The 24083-nt window shown below is 45.9% G+C and overlaps 2 protein-coding genes across 7 annotated transcripts; both read right to left on the bottom strand.

Annotated features, from left to right (window-relative positions):
- Positions 1 to 1295: 1295 nt before the first annotated feature.
- On the bottom strand, positions 1296 to 6583 carry EBP (EBP cholestenol delta-isomerase). Of its 3 annotated transcripts, XM_033104907.1 has the most exons (7): positions 6424 to 6583; positions 6104 to 6159; positions 5855 to 6010; positions 5189 to 5507; positions 3624 to 3660; positions 3366 to 3496; positions 2504 to 2727 (listed from the first exon to the last, which is right to left on the bottom strand). In XM_033104907.1, exons 4-7 carry the CDS (start codon positions 5487 to 5489, stop codon positions 2504 to 2506), a joined length of 693 nt encoding a protein of 230 aa, XP_032960798.1. In that variant the 5' UTR covers positions 5490 to 5507; positions 5855 to 6010; positions 6104 to 6159; positions 6424 to 6583. The 3 variants fall into 3 exon arrangements, with proteins under 3 accessions (XP_032960787.1, XP_032960798.1, XP_032960795.1); XM_033104896.1 differs by lacking the exon at positions 5855 to 6010 and having other exon boundaries at positions 1296 to 2727; positions 6424 to 6582; XM_033104904.1 differs by lacking the exons at positions 5855 to 6010; positions 6104 to 6159 and having other exon boundaries at positions 6424 to 6581.
- Positions 6584 to 7522: 939 nt separating this feature from the next.
- Positions 7523 to 17593, bottom strand: PORCN (porcupine O-acyltransferase). Of its 4 annotated transcripts, XM_033104916.1 has the most exons (15): positions 17441 to 17593; positions 16614 to 16786; positions 15268 to 15460; positions 15004 to 15047; positions 14434 to 14615; positions 14223 to 14353; positions 14090 to 14107; positions 12810 to 12824; positions 12586 to 12711; positions 12339 to 12439; positions 10997 to 11073; positions 10840 to 10903; positions 10644 to 10729; positions 9535 to 9645; positions 7523 to 7967 (listed from the first exon to the last, which is right to left on the bottom strand). In XM_033104916.1, the coding sequence occupies exons 2-15, from the start codon at positions 16747 to 16749 to the stop codon at positions 7866 to 7868; spliced, it is 1386 nt and encodes a 461-aa protein (XP_032960807.1). In that variant the 5' UTR covers positions 16750 to 16786; positions 17441 to 17593; the 3' UTR covers positions 7523 to 7865. The 4 variants fall into 4 exon arrangements, with proteins under 4 accessions (XP_032960807.1, XP_032960815.1, XP_032960822.1 ...); XM_033104924.1 differs by lacking the exon at positions 14090 to 14107; XM_033104941.1 differs by lacking the exon at positions 16614 to 16786 and having other exon boundaries at positions 7533 to 7967; positions 17441 to 17586.
- Between the last annotated feature and the right edge of the window lie 6490 nt (positions 17594 to 24083).

Genomic DNA, 24083 nt, shown 5'->3' on the forward strand with positions numbered 1-24083 from the left:
GAAAATTCATGGAGCTGTATATTTTTGATTCTTCTAGTGTGTTTGCATGTTATACTTCAATAAATAATTTACCCCCAAAAAAGCCAGTTTTATGCTCTCTGGAGGTTTAAAGTTTGCCTTCGTTTTCTTTAATCCTCACAACACGTTGAGGTCAGTCCTGTTATGAAACGGTGTGTGTCAACAAAACATGGGCTGAGTGATTGAACACTATCTTAGACTCTTTTGAGAAACTATATGTAGGGCAAAAGGCATTCTCCTTACTTCATTGCATAACATCCATATGGTTTGGACAAAATACAGACTGCCCTTACGAATGTAATTTCTAACAAAGGAGTCCTGTAAAATTCCTGGACTTCAGCTGTTGTTGCAGTGTTGTATGGATGCTACTCTTAACATTAACTTTTTAGAGAAGTCTGAAATTCTATTTTGGTATCCATTAAAATAATTTGTTGTCTTGGTATTGATATTAAATTGACATCTGTTTTCTGGAAGGTATAAATAATGGAGACTTTTTTTGAAAGCCAGAAGAGGGATACTGGCACATTTCTCTTGTCCCATGGGCTGGAGTCAAAAACACTTATGGTACTACTGGATTTTTTGTTGGAAACAAACGAGTTTGAGAATCTGCTTCTCATTAAAATTTTCATAGTGTGGGATGAGCAAAACATTAGCCTGGAGCTTGGAGTTTCTCCTGAAGGCACTGAAGTACATGTTTTAGCTGGGGGCATGATGTGGCCAGATGCTTGTCTTGGTTGTGGAGAGAGCCTTGGATGAAAAGATAATGGGAGGAAGGAGATAGAAAAGGTGGTCCTTACCATGGTCCTGGGGAGAACTTTTTCTTTCATTTATTCCTCCATTCAACAAATACAAATTGCATGCCAGAAAGTCTACATATACCATGTTTCCCTGAAAATAAGACCTAGCTGGACAATCAGCTCTAATGCGTCTTTTGGAGCAAAAATTAATATGACAGTCTTAATTCATTTAATCTGCATAAAAAACCCTATGAGGTAGGTACTATTATTACTAGCATTTTACAGAGAGCACTGAAGGTCAGGGAGAAACATGCTCAAGGTCCAAGGGGTAGTAAGTGGCACAGAGAATAGACAGTGCAATGGATGGAAGGTGGGGTTGTGCCTGGTGTGTTTGAGGAAGAGTAAGGCCAGCACGCCTTAAATGATAAGGTAAGTGATGGAGATGAGGTGAGGAAGTGACTCACAGCTTTGGCCTTAACAGTGAGGCATTTCTCAAAAGCTACACTGTAGGCTCAAGCACAACCAGGATTGGAACTGAAGTCCTGCTCTGCACAGGTCACCTGCAGTCAGCCTACAGGCACCTGCAGTTTTATTATTCGTTCTTTGTCATCTCAAAATTCCTCAAGTACTCATTTGTTTTATGACTGAAGGTCTCATCTGTAGGATGAGGGGTATCTGTGGGGTGAATGATGGGAACCTGTGGGGTGACAGGATGTGGGGGTGAGTGATGGAAGATCTGCGGGTTAACTGGAGATCTGTGGAGTGTAATAGGGATATGAGGTAAGTGATGAATTCTGCAAAGTTATAGGGAGTTTATAGGGTGAGTGATGGCGTATCTGTAGGGTGTGACGAGTGGCCTATGGGGCAAATGATAGGGGGTCTGTTATACATGATGAGGGGTTTATGGGGTGAATTATGGGGTTGTTTGGTACGTGATGGGAGGTCCATTGGGGCAAGTGATGGAGGTGAGATGAGTGATGGGTGGTCTAAAGAGTAAATGAAAACTATGTGTAGGGTGATGGGTGTCTTAAGGGTTAATGATGGGGTATGTGGAGTGAGGAGGTCTGTGGGGTCTCAGGTGAGTGATGAGGATCTTTAGGGTAGTGATGGGTGAGTCTGTAGGGTCAGTGATGGGGGTCTTTGGAGTGAGTAATCAGGTGTCTATGAGGTACCTGATCAGGAGACAAGAGGCTGAGTCAATTTAAGAACTTGAAGATTTAGAAAATTCTCATCCCGTCCATGTTGCAAAAAATGAGAAAGTATGTTCTGGAGAGAACACCAAGGGTGTGGGTGGAAGACCACTCCTCAAGAGATTATGGGTGTGACTCATGAATCTAATCAGCCATCACTGGAATCTGTGGGGTTAGTGACGGGGGTTTGTGATGTCATAGATTGAAGGTCTATGTGATGAGGATGGGGGTCTGTGGAATGAGTGAGTGATGGAGGGGTCTGTGGGGTCAGTTATGGGGCATCTCTGGGGTCAGTAATTAAAGATCTGTGTTAGGGTCAAGACCTTTTATTTCCTGATTTTAAAAATTGCCACCCCCATGGATTTCCAAGGTTCTCTTGGACCTTTGTTCCAACAGCTCCTTTCTTTCCCATTTCTAGCCCTTTCAGTGCCCACCCATCAGCCTGACTTTGACACATCTATTCGCTTTGTCTCTCTAACCTGTGGGAGCAAAGACTGGACTCTTCTGGTAGATGGAGAGTTTGTCATCAGCCAGTGTTCAAGCCCAGTCCATCACTCATTAGTTCTTCTTGCTCTTGGCTTTTGTAGCTTTGGTGTCCAGCAGGCTCTGAGCATGGGTGAGCTGCTTCACAGAATCGAGCACAAGGATTCCGGGCAGCACCAGCCAGAGGGCGTTCATGAAGACAAAGTAAAACCAGAAGTAGAGTGGGTGGCCCAGCTCCCCATGCTGGAATCCATCTCGGTACTCCGTGAGGAAGTAGAGCACATCCCCGTAAATCTGACCTGTGGGAAGCAGAAGGGGAAGGGGGAAACCCTGTGAGGAGAAGGAGCTATTCCAAGGCATTCTCCAAGTTATCATTCAAGGTCTCAGTGCTCAGGATTCCCAAATTCAAAGAGCTAAGAATTCTGAAATTATACAGCTGAAAAATCGAGAAATCAGAAAAGTGAGAATTCCAGAAATCAGAAGCTGAGAATTTCGGAACCCAGGAGAATTCATATCTCCAGAATTTAAGGAAGATCAAAATCCTTTAATTTAAGACAGCTGAGCATTCTAGGACTAAAAAGAACTCACATTTCTAGAACTAAAGCAAGCTAACAATGTAAGAACACAAAAGGACTAAATCTCAGCTGAAGGGGGCTCAAAATCCTGAGCCTGGAGAACTCAGGGGCTTCCCAACATCATGGGCCACCTCCTGTAACCTGCACTAGAGACTTTGTGACGGAGGAGGAGAAATGAACACTCCCTGTTTGAGAACACAGGCCGAGAGGGGTATGGCTGTTCCAGAACCTCAGGGAGTTTGTCATTCAGTCTGACTCAGCCCTGGATGGGCACAATTGAGAGATCCCACCCACACAGATGCCCCTGTGTCTGTGGATCCCAGATCATCCCCTTCAGCACCCAGTGTGGGCCTTTTTCTCACCCACAGAGACCACGAGCTGTAGGACAAAGCGGAGGGGCTGCTGGTAGAGAAAGGCGACCACCACCCAAATGCTGAGTGGTCCCCACAGGCAAGCAGTGATGGTCTCCATGCATATCGTGAAGTTGTCATTCCTGCGGGAGAAAGGATAGGGAGACACTGGCATCACTGTGCTCTACCCACGGGCACCCCATTAGTGCTCCTTGACTCACCACTACCCCAAACCAATGCAGGTCTCCCGTGACAGTGGCAAACACTTACAGGATGTATCGGCTGTCTCCCTTGGCATACTCTTTCCCTGAAGAAGAGACACACATGAAAAGTAAAGGCAGGAAAAGGAACGCAGACGCGTGACAGCTGAGGGCCCATGTAATAAGACAGGCTTTATAACCCCTCCATGCCTGTTTCCACATCTGATATGGGGTAGCTGTTTGGATTCTCGAGTTAATACTGTGTTTCCCCGAAAATAAGACCTAACCGGAAAATAAGTCCTAGCATGATTTTTCAGGATGACATACCCTGAACATGAGCCCTAATGTGTGTTTTGGAGCAAACCTTAATATAAGACCAGGTCATATTTTCGGGGAAACACGGTATATGTACACAAGATAATGTGTGCAAACCTGACATAGAACATAAGTGTTGCTGGGCTTCTCTGGTACTCGAGAAATATTTGTAGAATAAATGGAGACAGGTGTAGATGATGGAGTGAGTGAAGTAGCCAATGAGAGAGAGAGAGAGAAAGAGAGACTGTGAACAGAGGAGTGAATGAGTGAGCAGAGAGTCAGTAAGAAAAAAGCAGATCACACAATGTGAAGGATAGGTAGGGGATTGGAATAGGTTCTTTACTAAAGAAAATTTCCAAATGATCAATATACACATGAAAGATGCTCAAACTTACATTAATCATTAAGGAAAAGCAAATTAAAACCCCATAATGAGATATCACTCACATCCACTAGAAGGACTAAAATTTAAGAAACACCTGACCATAGCAAGTTTCAGTGAGGATGTGGAAAAACTAGGACTCTCATATACTGATGGTGGGAATATAAAAAATGGTGCAGCCATTTTTGAAAACAATTTGGCAGTTTTTCATAAAGTTAAACACACATCTACCATACGACCCAGTCATTCCACGCCTCTATGTTTCCCAAGAGAAATGAAAGCAGATCTCCACACAAAGACTTGTTTAACAATGTTCATAGCAGCTTTATTCATGAGGCCAAAAAGGAGTATTGCTTATAACAGCAAAAGACTGGGGGAAATGCCCATCAATACTGGACAAGTCAAATAATTCTGTAACATCTATGCTTTGAAAGCTCTTTATGAACTGATGAGTGACCTTGTTAAAAAAAAGCAAAGTTAAGGAGTGTTTATAACATGTTACCATTTGTTTACACAAAAGGGAAAAACAAAGAAAATGATGATGATGATGATAAAGTTATATGGCATCTACTGTCTGCCAAACACTATTCTAAGTGCCTTATATATATTTGGGTATTACTATTATCCTTCTTTTACAATTGAGCAAACTGAGGTTTATGTGTTTAAGTGTAAATAAACCCCGGAAGGAAACGAGCAATTATTAACAGTGGTTAATAACTGGGGACACTTGGTGGACAAAAGGTAGGTCCTTTTTCACTGCATACCTCTTTAAATGGTTTGTTTTTGACCCATGTGAATATATATGCGAGAAAAAAGTTAAATAAAATTTTAAAATAAATTAATAGAAGAAGAGATGGTGGGTGGGTAAACATAAACATCTAAGCCAATCGTGCCTGGAAAATTCCCTCCCACAGCACATGAAAGAACTCAGGACTCACAGAGTTGGGATAAAAAAGCTTGGTCTCCAAGAATGTCCTCGTGGTACAGGCTGAACCAACCCTCAATCACCATGTGAATGAATCCACACACTGCAAACCAGCACAGGGACAGTCGACGCCAGGTCCCCAGTGGGATGACCGCAGCATGTCCTGACAACAGCCATGTGGTCATAACTAAGACCCCAGAGACAGAGAAGAGGCCAGCCAGGATATGCCAGGTAGGGCAGTCATTAGGCACAAAGTTGTCCAGTCTCAGGTGCCGAGGCCAGTATGGGTGCAAGGGGCTAGCGTCGGTGGCCATGTTTTTGTAGGCAGATGGCTGTGTGTGGATAAGTACAAAGGAGAAAAAAGAAGAGAAAAACCTGAACAAATAAAAAGTACAGAATGACATCATAAAATCAAATCCGTTAGTTATCACAAGAAATGAAAAGGGACTAAATTCATCAGTTAACAGACTTGTAAAACTGGATTAAAAACAATCCAATTATATAGTTTTAAAAACAAAACTGTAAGGCCACAGAAAGACTCAAAGCTTGCTTGTTCCAGCTCTCTAAGAGCCATATAATGTGGTAAACACAGGAGCCAGACCAGGTCCTTGCCCTCGGGGGTCAGGGTCAGCTGAGAAAGACATAGCAACGATGCATGGTCCCTGCCCTCATTGGTCACCCTTTTGTGAGGGGGACAATGGAATCAGGTCTCGTCCCCGTCCTCAGCGCTCACAGTCCGCTGGGGAAGACACAACGACTAGGTTGGGTTCCACTGCAGGGGTCAATGTCTTGCATCATTCAACGGAGAGCTATTCCCTCCCTGTAGTCCTGGAAACTTCAGGACAGAAGAGAGAAGACTAATGAGAACTACAACTCTCAGGTTCAGTGTGTGGAAAGCCAGACGCTTCCCGCAATAGCGCAAACCTACCTCCTAAATGCAAGAGGAAAAGAAAGTGGAAGGCAAGGGTTTCTCGCGTGCGGCGCCTAAAGGGAAAAAGGAGGGTCAAATACAGAGACCACCAATCAAAACTAGAACCCTCTAGTCCAGCTGCCCAATGAGAAGGAGGATCTTTTGTTGTCCAGGCGACCACGCCGTAGCCGGGGGTCTGGCGCAGGCGTGTGGTGGGGAGGTGGAAGGGGTGGCGGGGGGGGGCAGGGAGAAGGGTTTCGCGCAGGCGCGCAGAGGGCTGGCCGTTTAGCAGCGAAGAGGTAGGGGATGGAGTGGCAAGCCGGGCGGAGGGCACTCACCCAACGGCGCGGTCGCGGCGGCTTCTCCCACAGGCTCTTGACTTTCTTGAGGTTAGCCTGCTGGCTCCGAAACTGCTCTAGTTCAGACTCATCCTCTCAGTTTCGTCGTCTTACGGAGTTAGCCAAAGGAGGGGCTGGGAAGGCGGCCGGTGCCGCTCCCAACCAATAAGAAGCTCTTTGTGTGCCGCCAGCCCCGCCCTCACGCGTGGTGCCATTTTCGCTGTTGGCTGAGCCGGAGTCAGGAGGTGCGTGAAGGCTGGGACTGCCAAAGTTGGTGGGCGTTTTCGGCCCGAAACCAACCTGCAGAGAGTCTTAGCTCATCTCCCCTTATCAGTCAGTCATGTCGTAAATAGGATATAAGTCCTTCTCGTGTGCTGTTAAAGAGCATTGCGTCGCATCCTCTTATCTTTGCTCTAGTTTTCTAAGCAGAGCAATGAATCAGTTCCCAGACCAACCTTCAATTCTAATGCCTGAATGCACAAGGAAACTTAATAGTAAGATCACATCTTGTATACTGTGCCTTCACCCTCTCTACCTCAGCACTCAGAACTTCTAAGTGATGATCCTCACCTCTCCTGATTTGAAATCAGAAGAACCAATCAAAACTCAGGCCCCTTAGCCTTGCTGCCCAGTTGGCATGGAGACTGTCTCCCTGTGCCAACTCTAAAGAACCAACCAATCAGAACTCCTTAATTCTAAGACACTGGGCACCCCGACCGCAAAATCAGAACACAGACCCGTCCCAGACCTCATATCTAATTATTAATACAACTTACAACCTTCAGTCCTAAGGACCAGTGTGCATCAACTCTTGCTTTCCCTCCTCTCTGCCTCACTCAGAGCAACCAATCAGAACGGGGATGCCTCAGTTTCCCAGCCAGTTAGTATCAGGCCTTCTCCACATTCAACTATCCAATCTGTCCTGGCCCCACTCAAATTAAGCAGTGCCATCCTCGAGCTCATCTCCAATCATGAATAATAAATTAACATGACCCAACTACAACCTGCTCCCTCTTCATTGTTTCTAGCTTCCAATTCTTTATCCATGCTGTGCCCCCTTCCTCACTCACTTCTATTCCACACTAAGCAGTGAAGAAAGAGCCTTTTGTATATTTCCTACTTTTATTTGGCAATAATAAACTGTATATAAAAAGGGAGAAAGAAGGCAGGGAGGCCCTGGATCTCCCCCTTTCTGCTTCCCCCAAGCATCCACCACCCCTAGGCCCCAGCAGGGACCATTCCTTCCTGCCTTGTGGTGGGGTGGGGATTGACAGGCATGGAAAATGGTGTGTGTGTGTGTGTGTGTGTGTGTGTGTGTGTGTTGGGGTGTTGGAGCAAGGATGGAGAGGGGTCAAGAATTAGAGGGCCTTCCCTCATCCTCCATCAGAGCCGGCACCCTGAGGAGGGGTCTTGAGGGAGCTGTGAGGGTCCACAGATGTGCCTCAGCCTATGAGACGGTAGAAGATCCAGCATCCAAAAGTGATCCAGTGACTGGCCCAGCTGAGCTCTGACCACTTGTGGACAGTGTATGCCATGCCATAGCCCTGTGGGAGAGAAAGAAGTGATGGTCCCACTCAGGAAGAACAAAGAAGTGCTCAGGAAAACCCATCTTTTGCTCAAAGCCATTTCTGTGACTCCATGGTAACCCTAGGTAAGGCCCCAGAGAAGAGACTGGGTATACATAAAAGGTAAGCCGATTTAGGTTTTTTTTTCCTATTGTGTTTTCTTCTTTAAAAATCATTTTAAAAATAAGACAAGACAATCCCACTCTCTGACCTGTACTCTGCCTTATTAATAAAGAACTCCTAGAATTGATTTCTTAAAAAGACAACAATTGGCAAAGGAAGTGAGTAGGCTATTCTCTGTAAAGGAAAAAACGAACAAACAAATAGCTCTTAAATGTATGGCCTCACTCATAATCTTCCTGCTCTCAAATTTGCAAACACATCCAGGAAGTCTGAGAGGCACTCGGTGGGGTGACAGGCACATTCACACACTGCTGGTGAAAGGGCAAAAAAGGTAACTTCTTCATTTTGACTATCAAGAGTGGATCCTACAGTTCTGTCTGCACCTGTGTAAATCCACAGGGGGGTGAGGGTATTACTTGCTGCCGCGTCATTTGCATATAGGAAAGGATAGGAAATCACCTGCGTGTCCACCGATAAGGGACAAACTACACTGTGTCATATACTCACAATGGAAAAAAATGAGTGAAGATACTCTATATACTAATGTGGAAGATTTTCAAGAATTATTACGTGATAAAAGCAACCCGTGGAACAGTGTCATTCATGAGTTACCTGTAGGGTAAAAACCAGGAGGAGGGAAACTTTATATTCGCTCATTATGCTTCAATTTTAGAAGGATATTTTAATCAAATAAATGAAAGTGGTTACCTGTAAGAGGGCAGTGGGTAGATGGTAAATGGTAGGAGCAAGACTTTCCCCTGAGTATCTTCAATACAGTTTTGTTTTTGAATCATGGCCTATACGTTAACTGTTTTTAAATGTTTTAATTAAATAAGATAAAAAATTATTTAAAAAGTAGCAAAACCCAGAATCTGCACACTCAACCTGAATAAAAATTAAAAATTGTTTTTAATGATGAAAATAATATAAAGTTTTATTTTAATTAAAAAATTTAAAAGAGAAGCAAAACCTAGATCCTGTAAGAGCCATATGAATAAACATTATTTTTAAATTGTTTTTCACTTGAAAAGGAGTAAAATCTGGAATGTGCATATTTCACATGAATAAAAATAGTATGTACATTTTAATATACATTTTAAAGTCAAATCCAGAATTTATACACTCAACCCGAATAAAAATATTTTTTACAAAATTAAATAAGAAAGAAACCTTGCAAATTCTACCTAAACAAAAATATGAGGTGATTAATTTAAAAAAAGGAAAACCTGGATTTTGTACTCCATCTTTATAAAATAAATTTTATAAGTAAAATATTTTGCACACTTCACCCAAATGAAAGACCCAACAATGTGAATCAACGAGAGGGACAAAGGGAAAGGCCAGAGGAGCATTGGCTGCACAAGCTACAGACATGGTTCCCATGAGCAGGTGGCACATCCCCCAGCCCAGGACCCCACCTCACCTGCTCCTCTGTGGTATCATCCACGTCGACATCGAACAGGGAGCCCAGGTAAGCCAGGTGGAAGACGGCCAGGGCTCCAAAGAGCAGGTTTAAGGCTCGCACCCTCAGGCCCTGAGGAGGACAAATGGATATAGTTGCTAGCTGGACCTACTCACTGTCTCCCAGCCTCACCTGGGCAGGCCCAGGGAGACACTCCAAGTGCAGTGGGTCCCAGGAATGAGGTTGTCCAAGGCAGCACCCCCGGGGTAGAAAAGAGATGGTCAGATCCTCCTATGGAAGCTCCAGGAGTACCCAGGGATGAGGGCACTAGTAGCATTGAGGGCATTCAGGTGGGGGAGATTTGAATATTCAGGCAGAGGAGGAAGAATAGTGGGGCTCTGAGTTGGGGGTTTCTGGTGATAAACATCGGTTGTCAGATGGGAGGCGAATCTGACTTTGTTCTTCTTATTGCAAACAACATACAAACAAACAAAAGCGTGATCTACAGGGCCCACCACCCTCCCCCTTGCTCACTCGCTCAAGCCACACTGGACTCCTCGCTGTTCCTCAAATATTCCAGGCCCTCTCCCATCTCAGGGCCTTTACACTGGTTTTTCCCTTGGCTGGAAATGCTTCCGTGCCTTACCTCCTTCAGATAAAGAACTCCAAAGGTACCTCCCTATTTAAAATGGAATCCACTCACCCCCTAATACTTCCCCTCTCCTTTCCCTCATGTATTCCTCCTTGGCACTAATCACAATCTAACAAACTACTGTACTTCACTGGCTTACTTTCATTTACTGTCTCCCCTGTTAAAATGTTTGTCCCAGAAGGCTGGGATTTTGGTCTGTTTTGTTCACCACTGTGTCTCCAGCACCTGAAACAGTGCCTGGTACCAGCAGGTGCTCAATAAATGTTTACTGGAAACATGAATGCCAGGTGTGTACACAACAGGTCCTTGATAAATGGTTGTTAGAGACATGGATGCCAGTGAATAGAGGTGAGGTTACAGGGGTGGCTCAGGCACCACCAGAGGAAGCTGGGTACCATGAGACAGATAGAAGATGGAGACAGAATAACGTATTTGAGGGGGAGTGTAAGGTGCGAGGTTACCCAGGCTGAACACTCACCAAGCGATGCTGGTGTGAACAGTCTGGTGGGCACCGTTTCGACAAGACGCAGGCACTGAGGATCCGAGCCAGGCGCTTCCGGAGGACTAGGGCAGATGGGGGGAGGTATGGGGTTCCGGTTAGCTTCAGGAGACAGTGGTTCCAGCCCCCACCACCAACCTTCCATCCAGTCTGCTGAGCTGGGCTCTCCACTCACCGTGCTCCACATACGTGATAAATGCCAGGGACAGCAGCACTGCAGCCAGGTGGAAGCTGAAGCCCTGGGTAGGTGGGGGAGGCAATGAGGTAAGTGAAGAGGAGGCCCTGGCTCCACCCACCCAGCTTCTTCCCTGACCCCGCTCCGCCCTGCTCACATGCAGGAGAGCACTGGCTGCATAGGTGACCAGCACAGCTGAGAAGGTCCCCAGGCGGAGAGCATTCTTGAAAACATCTGGAGGGGGGAGATGTGAGTTAAGAGTCCTGAGACGCCCCTCTGCCCTTCCTGGGGGGCCACAGGGCAGGGTGAGGATACCCACAACCTGTTGGAGGCCCCAGGATAAAGTCTTTTTTTTTTTATTAGTTTCAGGTGTACAATACAACATAGTGATTAGACATTTGCACCCCCCACAAAGTGATAACCCCAACAAGTCTACTACCCATCTGATACCATACATAGCTATGGATAAAGTCTTTATAATGGCCTCAAATTTCCTATGTCTAAAACTTAGCTCCTGAATTTCCCTTCCAACCTGCTCCTCCCGCAGTCTCCCTGCTCCTCCCGCAGTCTCCCTAAGTTCAGTCAATGTCAACTCTACCCTTCCAGTTCCTCGGGGCAAAAACCTCAGAATCACCCTTGATCTGCCCTTCTCCCACTCCCACAGCCAAACTCAGCAAGTTCTGTCAGTTCCACCACCAGAATTTATCCAGAATCCACCTCTCCTTTCCACGTCCACTGCCACTGTCACCATTGCTGGCCTGGACTATGCAATGGCCTCCTCACTGCTTCCGCCCGTGCCCCCTCCCCGTCTCCTCACAGCAGCCAGAAGGTCCTGTTACAACCCAGGTCAGCCCAAGACCCTCTTCTGCTCAGACCCCTGCTGTGGCTCTAGCTTCCAGAGAAAAGGCCAAAGTCCTCCCAGTGGCCAATGTGGGCCTGCAGGACAAGGCCCCTGATACCTCTTTGATCTCACCTCCTGCCACTGGCCCCCTCGCTCTCTCTGCTCCTGCAGAACTGGTCTCCTCAAACTTGCCAGGCATACTCCTGCCTCAGGGCCTTTGCATTGGCTGTTCCCTCCATGTGTTATACTTCTTCCCTACATATTCACATTGCTTTTTCTTTCACTTTCTTCAAGTCTGCTCAAAATGTCACCTCCATGGGACTTGCTCTGACTAATCTATTTAAAATTGCAACCTCCTACCCTCATTGCCAATACTCCCAGATCATCTTTTCCTCTATTATTATTTATTATTTTTTTTTAACCATAGCACTTATCACCACCTAAACTATTGTGTATTTTTTCTCTTTTTATCTGCTCCTCTCTACAAAAATGCCAGCCCCACCAGGGCAGGGATTTGGCGTTGGTTTTTTTTCCTTGCAGTATCTTCAGTGCCTAGAACAGTAGGTTCTAGGTTCTCAGTAAATGTTTGTTGTATGAATGTATGAAAAGGCCTGGGGTAAGTACTCTCAACTCTTGGAGTGGTGACTTGGTGACTCACAGTTATTTAGCCAATAAGACATGGGCAGGTTCCAGCTTGTGACAACTTCCACCATGGACCGAGGAAGCTCCACGTACAGTGGCTTAGACACCGTCAGGTCCCTGTGGGCAAATTCATCTTAGATCTCTACCCATCTGACTGCCACACTTTTGTCTTAGCTGTTTTCTCCCCCGGGAGCAACCTCCCTCCTCCCCGCATCTCCTCTAGGCAGCACCCGGTGGGAGAGGGGGGCCCCAACCCTCCCCACCATTCCAAGTGATCCTTCTCCTCGGTGAAGCCGGCCCCCGCCAATGTGGCCGTGGCCTCGGACAGGAAGCCCACAAAATAGTTGCTGAAGTGGAAGGAGACAGCACTCTCATAGGCTCGCAACCACCTGGTGAGAAAGGAGCAGGCAGGAGAGGCATCATGCGCAGGGGCCAGTATGACACCCCACCATGTGTCAGCATCCCTAGCCCCACTCTGTAGACTCACCTTACCATGGTGCCCCTAAGGCCCCCGGGGGTCAGGAAGGCAGCAGAGAAGAAAAGAAAGAGAGTCAGAGAGGCCCAGGAGGCTGGCCTGAGTTGTTCAGACAAGACAGAAACATGGTGGCAAAAAGGTGCAGTGTGATAGTCACACACATACATATACTGTCAGTAAGTTAGTTTCATGGGACTCAAATGGATGTGTGAGTTGCTCTATAATATGACACGGTCCCGCAGTCTTACATGGCCAGCCATCCAGACCCAGCCACCACCAGAGGCTGATCTCACAGCCCTATACCCTTACAGCCATGAGGCCAGATACAAATACTGTCAGACTCCCAGCCTGGCAGCTCTCTAACCTGACTCAGCGACCATAAGACATAGAAAAGTCCTTTAGTTAGGCACAGAGACCATCAAGCACCCTGCTATGCCCTCATAAACAAGTCTACACTCAAGATAGTCATTCTGTCAGTCATATAATAGTCAAAAACAGGCAGAGTCCTACATTGGAAAAAGCGTTGATTCTGGAATCAGGCCTGGGATTAATGCCTGGCTGCTTAGCTGGGTAACACTGGGCAAGTCACTCCACCATCCTGTGCCTCATTCAGCATCCGTCACAATCAGTGGCCACTGAGTGGGGGAGGGGGTCATACAATCAAGTAGCCAGAAGAAATCCTATAGTCACACGAGAGGCCAATGGTTGGTCCTGTAGACAGGCACAGGCACACAGTTGGTCACGACCCCTCAGGTAGAGAACACCACACAACCAGAGAAGTCAGAGCCACAGGCAGAATCCATCACAGACAGGAATATAACACACTACAGTCAGACACATACTCAGCCAGAGTTACAGACAAGCCAGGCTTACCCTACCCAATGACAGCCACATACCCCCTTGTTGACAATGGAGACAGCCAGAACTCCAGTCCCACACAGGGAGTCAGTGGCTGATAGGCAAACAACCCATACACATCCCTCATCAGAGTCACAGACAGGTCAGCATCACCAACCAACACATACTTGTCACTCTCTGTTGTAGTCACGTAACTTGCTTCTAATGGTGAAACAGCAGAACAGATGCACAGCTATACACAGATGTGTCAGAGTCTCAGTCACACACGGAGTCACAGAGCCAATCAATCTTGGCCAAACAACAGCCACAGACAGACACTCAGTCTCAGTCTCTGTCATGGGCTAGATGGTCTCAGACTTAACAGAACCAGTCAGTCAGACGGTACACCCACGCCCCAGTTAGCCCACTTGCCCTCACCACCTGCCTTCATTTACCTGGCTTTGCGTTTCTTGCTGTAGTAACAGAAGACAGACAGAAGCGTTAAGAGACAGGCTCAGAGCTGGGGAGGCCCCAGGTCCCTACCCAACCCCCTCGTGGCTGCACAGAGGCCTCGAAGGTCATGCTCACTTGCGAAGGAGGCGGTCACCATCAAGGGGGATGAAGTATGGGAAGAGATAAGGACCCACACAGGTGGACAGCACAAGGCACAGCAGGGCGAGCGCCAGGCTCCGGGCCACCTTCTGCAGCCACCGGCGGCTCTGTGGGGATCAAGGCTCCATGAACACTGCCCTATGGTGGCTCCCACAGTCCCTGCCCACCTGTTCACCCCAGACCTCACCAGCGGGCGGCCTTGGACAGTCTGTAGGTAGCTGTGGAAGGATATCCAGGGCCCAAAGACGATGGTGCCCACGAAGTAGAGGTAGCCCATGAACTCCACAGGCGAGGGCACCGCACCCACCTCACCCCGGTCCAGGTCGAAGCCCAGAGACACCGCCTTCATGGCCACGATCATCTGGGCCCCTATGTGTGGTGCCCATGGTCAAGTGGATGGGCAGAGAGCAGGTCAGCATGCGGGGACGGGGAGCACTGGGTGAGGGGTGGTATGAAAAGAGGAGTACAAGGATGAACAGGTGGGCACGGAGTCAGACAGGCAGGCGAGCAGGTGGGCCCAGGACTGGCAGATGCCCTTATTCAAGAGTCAGGCAGGTACATGAGACGGGAAAGATAGGGGTGTGGGGGAAGGCATGGTAGAGAGAGACACCGACATAAAGGGAATCTGAGGCCTGCACGTCCAGTGGCATGGGCAGACGAGAGAGAAAAGTGGGGAAGGAAAGACAGGGTTGGGGGAGTTAGGAGACGTGGAGGGGGCAGGAGGGCTGAAGCAGGTCAGAGGGCCAGGGGTGCCTACCTCGCATCTTGTGCCATGTCACGGTGTCCACCATGTGCATCTCACTGAGGAGAAAAGGTGGCATAATTCTCCAGGACTCCCTCCTCCAGGGGGAGCCCAAGCTCAGCCTGTCCTGTATAGCCTTCAGAGAGAACAAGTTTCCCACATTCCCTCCTCAGGGAACACCTCCCACCCTCCCTGTCCTGGACGACCTCAGGAGGAGCAGCCCCGGGGCCCACCCGCCCTTCTGCTGACAGTGTGGGGATGACAGCTCACACCCCATACCCCATAAGCAGGTAGATGAGGATGGTGACGGAGAGGAAGACGCCTCGATGAGAGGAATGTCGGCAGAGGAACAGCACGAGGTAGCACAGGAGGCTGAGCAGCACGACCCAAACCATGTGCAGCTGGAAGAAGTGGTAAAGGCTGAAGAACCCGCCTGCAACGGTGCTTGCGTGCTTCAGGTAGGATGGCAACCCTTCAGGTGAGAGGAAGAGAGAACAAAGAGGGAAGTTGGGTGGGCTGGCAGAAAGGAAGGGCAATCTGGGCAAAGGGCATAACCTAGGCAAAAGCTTAGAGGTTGAACTATGGTGGGATTGCAGGAGGTTCAAAGCAGGTGTCGGGGGCTGGAGAAGTGGCAGGGCCTGGGTTTAAAGAAAAGAAACATCTATAAAGGAAATTTGCAGAACCCTGGAGGAAATTTGAGTATCAACTATATTGTATAACATTATTGCATCCAGATTAAGTTTCTTAAGTGGTGATGGTTGAGGCTGTGGCTGTTGGGGAAGATATTCTTAGGGGGCACACACTGAAGGATTTGGAGTGAAGAGTCAGCAGGTTATTCAAGTGATTCAGGAAGATAGATAGATAGATAGATAGATAGATAGATAGATAGATAGATAGATAGATACAGCAGGCTAATGTGGGAAGATGTTAACAATTGGAGAATCTGGTAATGCATATATGGGTGTTCATTGTACTATTCTTTAACCTTTTGGTAACTGAAATATTTCAAAATGATAAACCTAGGAAAAAATAAAACATCAATTTAAAATAAAATAAAAAAGAAAGTGTAGAACCTTTGAATTTGAGATTTCCAAAATTCTCAGCATCCTGTAGGGACCTTGGGAACTTGTAATCTTATCGTTTGGATATAGGCTTGTCATGATTGCAGAGACATTCCGGAATCCTAAAATCCAAAAATCTTATCATGCCCTGATTCTAGAAATCTGGAATGCCAGCATTTTAGAAGCCTAGAATGGGAGAATTTCAACTTGTCAGAATTCCCAAACTCTGTAATGTGGTACTTTGGGATTTCATAACTCTTTGATACCAACATTCCAGAAACTTATAACCTTGGGATGTAGACACTTCAGGATCCCAAGATCCAAGAACCTCAGCTTTCCAGAACCTAAGAATATTAAAAGGCATGGCTTGGCATGGCTGGACATAGTAGGACGTGCTGTAGTGGAATGGTGCTTGGACTGGTGGGATGTGGTGGGTTGACCATGTTGGCACCCGGCTTGGCATGGCAATACGCAAATTGTGCAGGATAAAGTGTGGCTTGGTGTGGATGAATGTGGCACGTGTAATATGGTCTGGTATGGTGGCACAGTGTGGCAAGCACTTACCGAGCCTCCAGAGGAGGCGGCAGGCAAGGCAGATGGCAAGGAGCAGCCAGATCTGGTCAAGGCCCTGCTGGGCAGTAGGCAGGAGACATCCCTGCAGCAGCTGCTGGAAAAATTCCTGGCGGCTGAAGGTGGCCATTGCAGCCCCCCACAGATGGATGGACAGATGGACAGACCTGCCAAAGTAGGGACACAGAGACGGGATGTCCATGGGAAAGACCATACTCAAGGAATGGACTCAAGCACTCAGATTTCGGTTTCGGACTGTCCAAATCATGTAGAGACATGGTACTGGGGGGCTGGGGGAGGGTGTGAGTATCAGGTACATCAGACTGAGCCGCCAACTGTGTATATGGGATGTCCTGGGTGCACACACAGAGCCCACGACCTGTGGTAAAAGAAGGAGCTGTGTCTCTTGTATGCTGTGACAAGTCGTGGTCCAATGGTGATTGAATGGTGTACATTCTAGTCCCGTATATCAAATGAGGGGCCTCTCTGGTTTCCAAGGTAGAGTCACTCTGTGTGGATGGCAGAGAGGAAGATCCTATGACATTTGGGGGCCGTGTGCATCTCTCCATGTACGGATGTGGGGGGTGTCCTGTATCCCCTGCGTTCCCCATCTCACCCCTACCCGGCCTCTCCCGGCCACCAACAAAGCCCTGCCAAGGCCCCGGGGATTCAGGGAGATGGTGGTGATGGTTGGGGGTAGAGTAGGAGGGGAGTCTGAAAGGTGATGGAGAGGAGACCCTAGGACACGCGCTGCAGACCCGTGCCGGGAGGCCGGCTCAGGATGGGAGTGGAGGAGCCGCGTGCGCACTCCTGCGACCTACCTGGCAGGAAGGAAGCCGCGGTCCCGGGGGCCGGGGACGTACCGCCGCCGCCACTGCCGCCTCCTCCTCCGGGCAGCCTCCCCCGCAGGCCGCAAGGCCGGGACCAGCTGCGGCTCCCAGGACAGCGCGGCGAGCGGGCCCTTTAAATCCCGGGGAGGCCCAGCCGGTCAACTCAGCCAATGAGAGGGCAGGAGCGGGGCGGGGCTGGTGGAGGAGGAGGGGAGCGGGAGGATCGAGGGAAGGAGGAGCGGGAGATTGGGAAGAGCGAGGCGCTGGGGGTGTGTGGGGGGGGACGTCTGTGCGCACCACGCTCGCGCCCGCATCTTTCTGGCCCTGGGTGTTGCAGCTCCTTAATGTTCGCGTCCGGAGGTCTCTGGGCATCCAAGATCAAACTTTCGAATCATCAGATTCCTAACCTTTGGAAGCTGAGATGGGAAAGATGGGGGAGGGCAGAGGGAAAGCCCGCTCCCCCCAACTGCTCACCCTCGCACGTCCTCCCAACACTGTTGTGCCCCCATTCCACAGATGGGAAAAATACTGCCGAGGTCTCTCCTTCCCTATCCTTTGAGGGAACTAAAGAAATTTCCAACCCTCCCCACCCCCAGGGACGGGCCAGAAATATTTGTAAGTATTGACTGTATCACCAAGGAGTACCAATGAGGTGACTGTGCTTCCCCTAGAGACTCCTTCTGAGCACTTGGCTTGTCGTTGAGAACTGACTTGCTTGCTTAGTTACCCATCCCTTAATTACTCACCCTGCTTTGAGGGAGACCCCAACAACAAGTGAGTGTTCCCTGTGAACCAGGAGGCTAGTACGGAGCACGGATCAATCGGGAGCATTTATGAAGTTCTTAACAGCGTCCCCAACCGTGGTTTGTATTGGGCTCTATCTGCACCGTCACTGCGCATTTATACTACACTAGCTGTCTGCCTGCCCTAGGGCACTCCACTCTGCCCTAGGCTGAAGAGCCTATTTTTCCAAAGGAGCATTTATTGCGCTATGATGTGGAAGGGAGAATGAAGCCTGGGTCAACCTGGACCCCACCATGACCTGAGGAGCCAAGGAAAACAGGTTCTAACCAGATTAGTGCCTGCCTGTGGAGCTGGGCAACTCATGCCCACTCACCCGGCTTCAGTGTCCCTTTCTGTTGAACAAAAGAACGGGATTAGTAGTTCTTAGCTTGGAAATACCAATGGCAATTGAGAAATGTGTAAGTCTCCTCTCTTAAAAAAAACAATGTTAACATGAAGTTAAATGGAGTTTTAATTCATAAATTAACATTCATGTATTACAAACAAAAAATATCGAACCCAGTAAGAATATATATAATGAATAAATTACATAGGCCAGATGCATAAATAATTCCTTTCCTTAACAGCAGAATACAGGCCATGCATTTTATGAATTAGACTTCATTCTAATTTTTTCTCTGTTTTCAAACTACTCAAGTAGAGTCAACAATGACCCACAGCACATGCCAGAAATATTTCCTTTAGTTGCAAGACCTGGCATTTAAAACTGAAAGATCCTCACTAAACGCCACACTCAGCTTCACAGACTTGATTGTTTACATCTAGTCTTTTGATGTGTATGATAAGGAATTGGTATCTAGATTCTAGGACATATAAAGGGCATCTATAAATCAATAAGAAAAGGACAAACAATATACCGGGAAATGGACAGTGGACATGAATAGGTAATTCACAGCAGAAGACACCTGAAATGGCCAGTACGTATAACCTGTGAAAAGATACCCCAATCTCTTTAGTTATCAGGGGAAATGCAAAATTAAAACAATTAGATACATTTCACATCTACTAGGTGTTGTGTTTCATATTTTATCATTAGAGCTTAGTAGAGAGTGGGCACTCAATAAATATCTGTCAGATTTTATAGCCTTTGTGGTCATTCTGTGTTATGGTTTCTGGGGCATTTTAAATGGCCTCCCCATAATTAAAAAGATGCAAATTCAAACAGATCACATTTTTCACTTATGAGATTGGCAAAAAAATGCCAAGCCTCATAATAACTTTTAATCTATCTATCTATCTATCTATCTATCTATCTATCTATCTATCTATCTATCTATGTATGTATCTATATTTTTTCTAAACTATTTGATAGTAATTACAGACATCATGCCCTTTCAACTAAATAGTTAAGTATGAATTTCCTAAGAAAAAGGACATTTTCTTACATTCCAACCAGCAGCCTGTGAGGCTTCCAATATCTCTGCATCCTCATCGACACTTGTTATCTTCTTGATTCTAACCATCCTAGTGGGTGTGCCAATAATGTCCCTCTATAGGAAAAGGAAATCCTGGGTCATGAGATGCATTGTTATCAGGTCTTTTCAAGTCTCCCTCAATCTGAACAGTGTCTCAGTCTTTCCTTAACTTTCATGATCTTGATGTTTTCGAAGAGCCACAGGCCAGTTATTTGGAAGAATGTTCTTCAATTTGGGTTTATCTGATATTTCCTCAGGGTTAGATCTGGATTTTGCCTTTTTGGCAGGAATTCCACAGAAGTGACCTGTGTTCTTCTTAGTGTACCCAGAGGCACAAGGTATTGGTTAATTCCCAAATTGTTGTTATTAGCTTTGATCATGTGATTAAGGTGGCATCTTCCAGGTTTTTCCACTGTAAATGTACTATTTCCCTTTGTAATTAATAAGTATCTCGTAGGGACTATGCAACTCTCTTATTTTTCTTCAAATTCCCACTCACTAATTTAGTACCCCTTGGTGATTCTTGCCTGAAGTAATTACTACTATGACGGTGGCCAAATGATGATTTTCTTTTACATGTATAGCTGGAATTTTACTGTAAGGAAGAGCTTTCCTCTTTTCCCCATGCATTTATTTATGTATTTGCTTATTTGTATCAGTATGAGACTCATTGATTCTTCTTTTAATTCACAGGTTACAATCAGTTACCATATTTATTTATAAAAGCAGCTTAATTGAGATATCATTTACACACCATGAAATTCATCTGTGTTAGTTGTACAGTGCAATGGGAATTAGTATATTTATAGACTTCAGTAAAAATCATCACAATCTAATTTTAGGACATTTTGATCACCCCCAAGAGAAACCTTGTGCTCATTAGCAGTCACTCCCCATTTACCTCAGAGCCCTAGGCAATAGCTAATCTCTGTCTCTATAGATTGGCTTATTCTGGACATTTTGTATGAATGAAATCATACAATGTGTCATCTTTTGTGTCTTGTTTCTTTCACTGAGCATAATGTTTTCTAAACTGTGTTAAAATGCACATAGCAGTAAATTTACCATCTTAACCATTTTTAGGTGTACAGTTAGTTCAGTAGCGTTAAGTATATTTGCATTGTCATGCAGCCAGCACCACCATCCATCTCCAGAACTTTCTTCATCTTCCCAAACTTAAACTCCATACCCATTAAACACCAACTCCCCATTGCCCCCCTTCCCCAGCCCCAGACAACTACCATTCTACTTTGTTTCTATGAATCTGACTACTCTAAGAACCTCATATAAATGGAATCATACAGTATTTTCCCTTTTGTGACTGGCTTATTTCACTTACTAGTATATATAGAATTTTTTTAAAAGAAATGTCTATTCAAGTCCTTTGCCCATTTTAAAGTGAGATTGTTTGTTTTTTGTTGTTGTTGAGTTGTAGGGGTTCTTTATGTATTCTGGACATCAGCCCCTTATCAGATAAATGCTTTGTAAATATTCTCTCTCATTCCGTGGATTGTCTTTTTGCTCTGTTGATTGTGTCCTTTGATGCTCAGAATTTTTAATTTTGACATAACCAACTTATCTATTTTTTCTTTCATTGCCTGTGCTTTTGATGTCATATCCAAGAAATCATTACCAAATCCAATGTGATGAAGATTTCCCCTATGTTTTCTTCTAAGAGTTTTATAGTTTTAGGCCTTAACATTTAGATGTTTGATCCATTTTTAGTTAATTTTTGTATACGGAGTGAGATAAGGGTCCAGCTTCATTCTTTTGCATTTGGATATCCAGTTTTCTTAGCACTGTTTGTTGAAAAGAACTATCATTATTTAATGCTCAAAATATTCTAGGGGTTGGCCGGTTAGCTCAGTTCATTAGAGCGTGGTGCTGATGACACCAAGATTGCCAGTTCGATCCCTGCATGGGCCACTGCGAGCTGCGCTCTCCTTTAAAAAAAAAAAAAGAAAAAGAAAAAGAAAAAAAATTCTAGATGTGGCAAGTGGGAGTCACCTCAAGCTGGTTCCTGTGAGATTTCGACATATCTCCATCATTTGTTGAGCACATCTTTCCTTTAGATTCCATCAGGATGTTTCAGGCTCATCTTGTACTTTCCCAGTCCTGGTTCTGGAGTCAGTCATTTACCCCCAAGAAGCCTTGTTTTCTTTTAGTGGAGAATGGCATTTAGGAAACCAAGATCTGAGCACTAGAAGTACTCATTGCTTCTGTAGTATGGCTGATTCTAGACCCTCTCAGTGGATAGAGTTAGGAATATATATATATATATATATATATATATATATATATATATATATATATATATATTCCATATCCACATAAGTATATAAATGCATATCCACATCTATCTTATTATATACCTACTTATATATTAAAATCCATGAGTTCCTATTGACATGTATAATATCAATCCCACACCAGAGTGTTCAGTCTAGCCTTTCCCTTTTCTATATTTGTAACTCCCTCCTTCAACAGTGAGAAGCCTGATTCTCATTATCCATAAGAAATTTACTTATTTGCTCAATACTACCTAGGATACACATCAGTAGTTTCAGATTCACTAACCGATACTGTGTTTCTCCAAAAATAAGACCGGGTCTTATATTAAATTTTGCTCCAAAAGACGCATTAGGTCTTATGTTCAGGGCATGTCATCCTGAAAAATCATGCTAGGGCTTATTTTCCGGTTAGGTCTTATTTTCAGGGAAACAGGGTTTCACTGTGGAAGACAAGTCTACCAACTAGAGGTCAATATTTGTTACAGTCCTTTTTGTCTTTAGCCTGATGGACACCATGCTCAAAAATTACTTGGGTTAGTTCTTCCTACTCCTCTTCAGTGAGGCTGTGTTTGAAATACAATTAAGGTTCATCTGTTTCTGATTGTATTCTGTTTTAGGATTTCCCCCCATCCTTGTTAATTTTATTTATTTTTTGAAGTATGTGAAACATTAACATGGTTTCAAAAGTCAGAAATGTTCCAACGAGTATACTCAGAAAAGTGTCACTTCTCTATCCAGTCCTGCTAGTGTACTCCCATCCAGCCCCTCTAGGCAACCAGTCTCAATAGTGGCTGATTTGTCCTTCCTATGTTTCTTTTTGTAAAGATAAGGAAATATACATATGTTTTCTTATATCATCTTGTTTCTTACATGAAGGCTTGCATACTATAGATACTTTTGTGCACTTCTTTCATTTAACAGTATGTTCTGGAAACCACTCTTCATCAGTTCATAGCTTTCTTCCTCAATCTTCTTAAAGCTGCATAGTACTCCATTGTGTGAATGTACCACAGTTTATCCACCCACTGCCTGTGTATAAGAACTGACATTATTGTCAATATTTTTAAAATTATCAACCATGCTGCAATGAATAACCTTGTGCACACATGTTTTCACATTGTTGGTGGTGTATCGTTAGGACAAATTACTGGAAGTGGGATTGCTGGGGCAAAAAAGAAATACACACATTTTTTTTTTTAAAGATTTTTTATTGGGGAAGGGGAACAGGATTTTATGGAGGAACAGTGTGTACTTCCAGGACTTTTTTCCAAGTTAAGTTGTTGTCCTTTCGGTCTTAGTTGTGGAAGGTGCCGTTCAGCTTCAAGTTGTTGTCCTTTCAGTCTTAGTTGTGGAGGGCGCAGCTCAGCTCCAGGTCCAGTTGCCATTGCTAGTTGCAGGGGGCGCAGCCCACCATCCCTTGCGGGAGTCGAACCGGCAACCTTGTGGTTGAGAGGGCACGCTCCAATCAACTGAGCCATCCAGGAGGCAGCTCACCTCAAGGTATCGTGTTCAATCTTAGTTGCAGGGGGCGGAGCCCACCATCCCTTGCGGGACTCGAGGAGTTGAACTGGCAACCTTGTGATTAAGAGCCCACTGGCCCATGTAGGAATCGAACCAGTGGCCTTCGGAGTTAGGAGCACAGAGCTCCAACCGCCTGAGCCACTAGGCCAGCCCAAAACACATACATTTTTGTTAGATGCCAAATTCCCCTCCACTGGGGTTGTATAAAGGGCATTTAAAAAAGCACAAAGAAGAAAAGCTGCTATTCACAAGAGAAACCAAACAGTCTTTCTTGCTGCCATTCAATAGTCCATGTTGGTTTTAAGATTGAGGGATTGAATTTCACAAAGACTGGTTTTACAGAGTGATTAAATGTCACCAACATTGTCAGAGCCCCTGTTGGGTGGTTATGCTCCACCCTCACAACCTGATGCTGCCACGGGAGTTGCCCATTTCACAGAGACAGCAACTGAGGTCACGTGATGATAAGCCACATGAAGGGCCATCTATGGACAGGTAGTGGTGATTCAAAGCCTGTCTGTTAGCTACAGGCTATTTCAGAGGTTAAGCATTTGTTTCTTTGTGGGATCCCAGGTGTGGGGACAGAGCCAGGAGTGCAGTTTC

Source organism: Rhinolophus ferrumequinum, chromosome X (genome assembly GCF_004115265.2).
Source record: "Rhinolophus ferrumequinum isolate MPI-CBG mRhiFer1 chromosome X, mRhiFer1_v1.p, whole genome shotgun sequence".
Lineage (NCBI taxonomy): Eukaryota > Metazoa > Chordata > Mammalia > Chiroptera > Rhinolophidae > Rhinolophus > Rhinolophus ferrumequinum.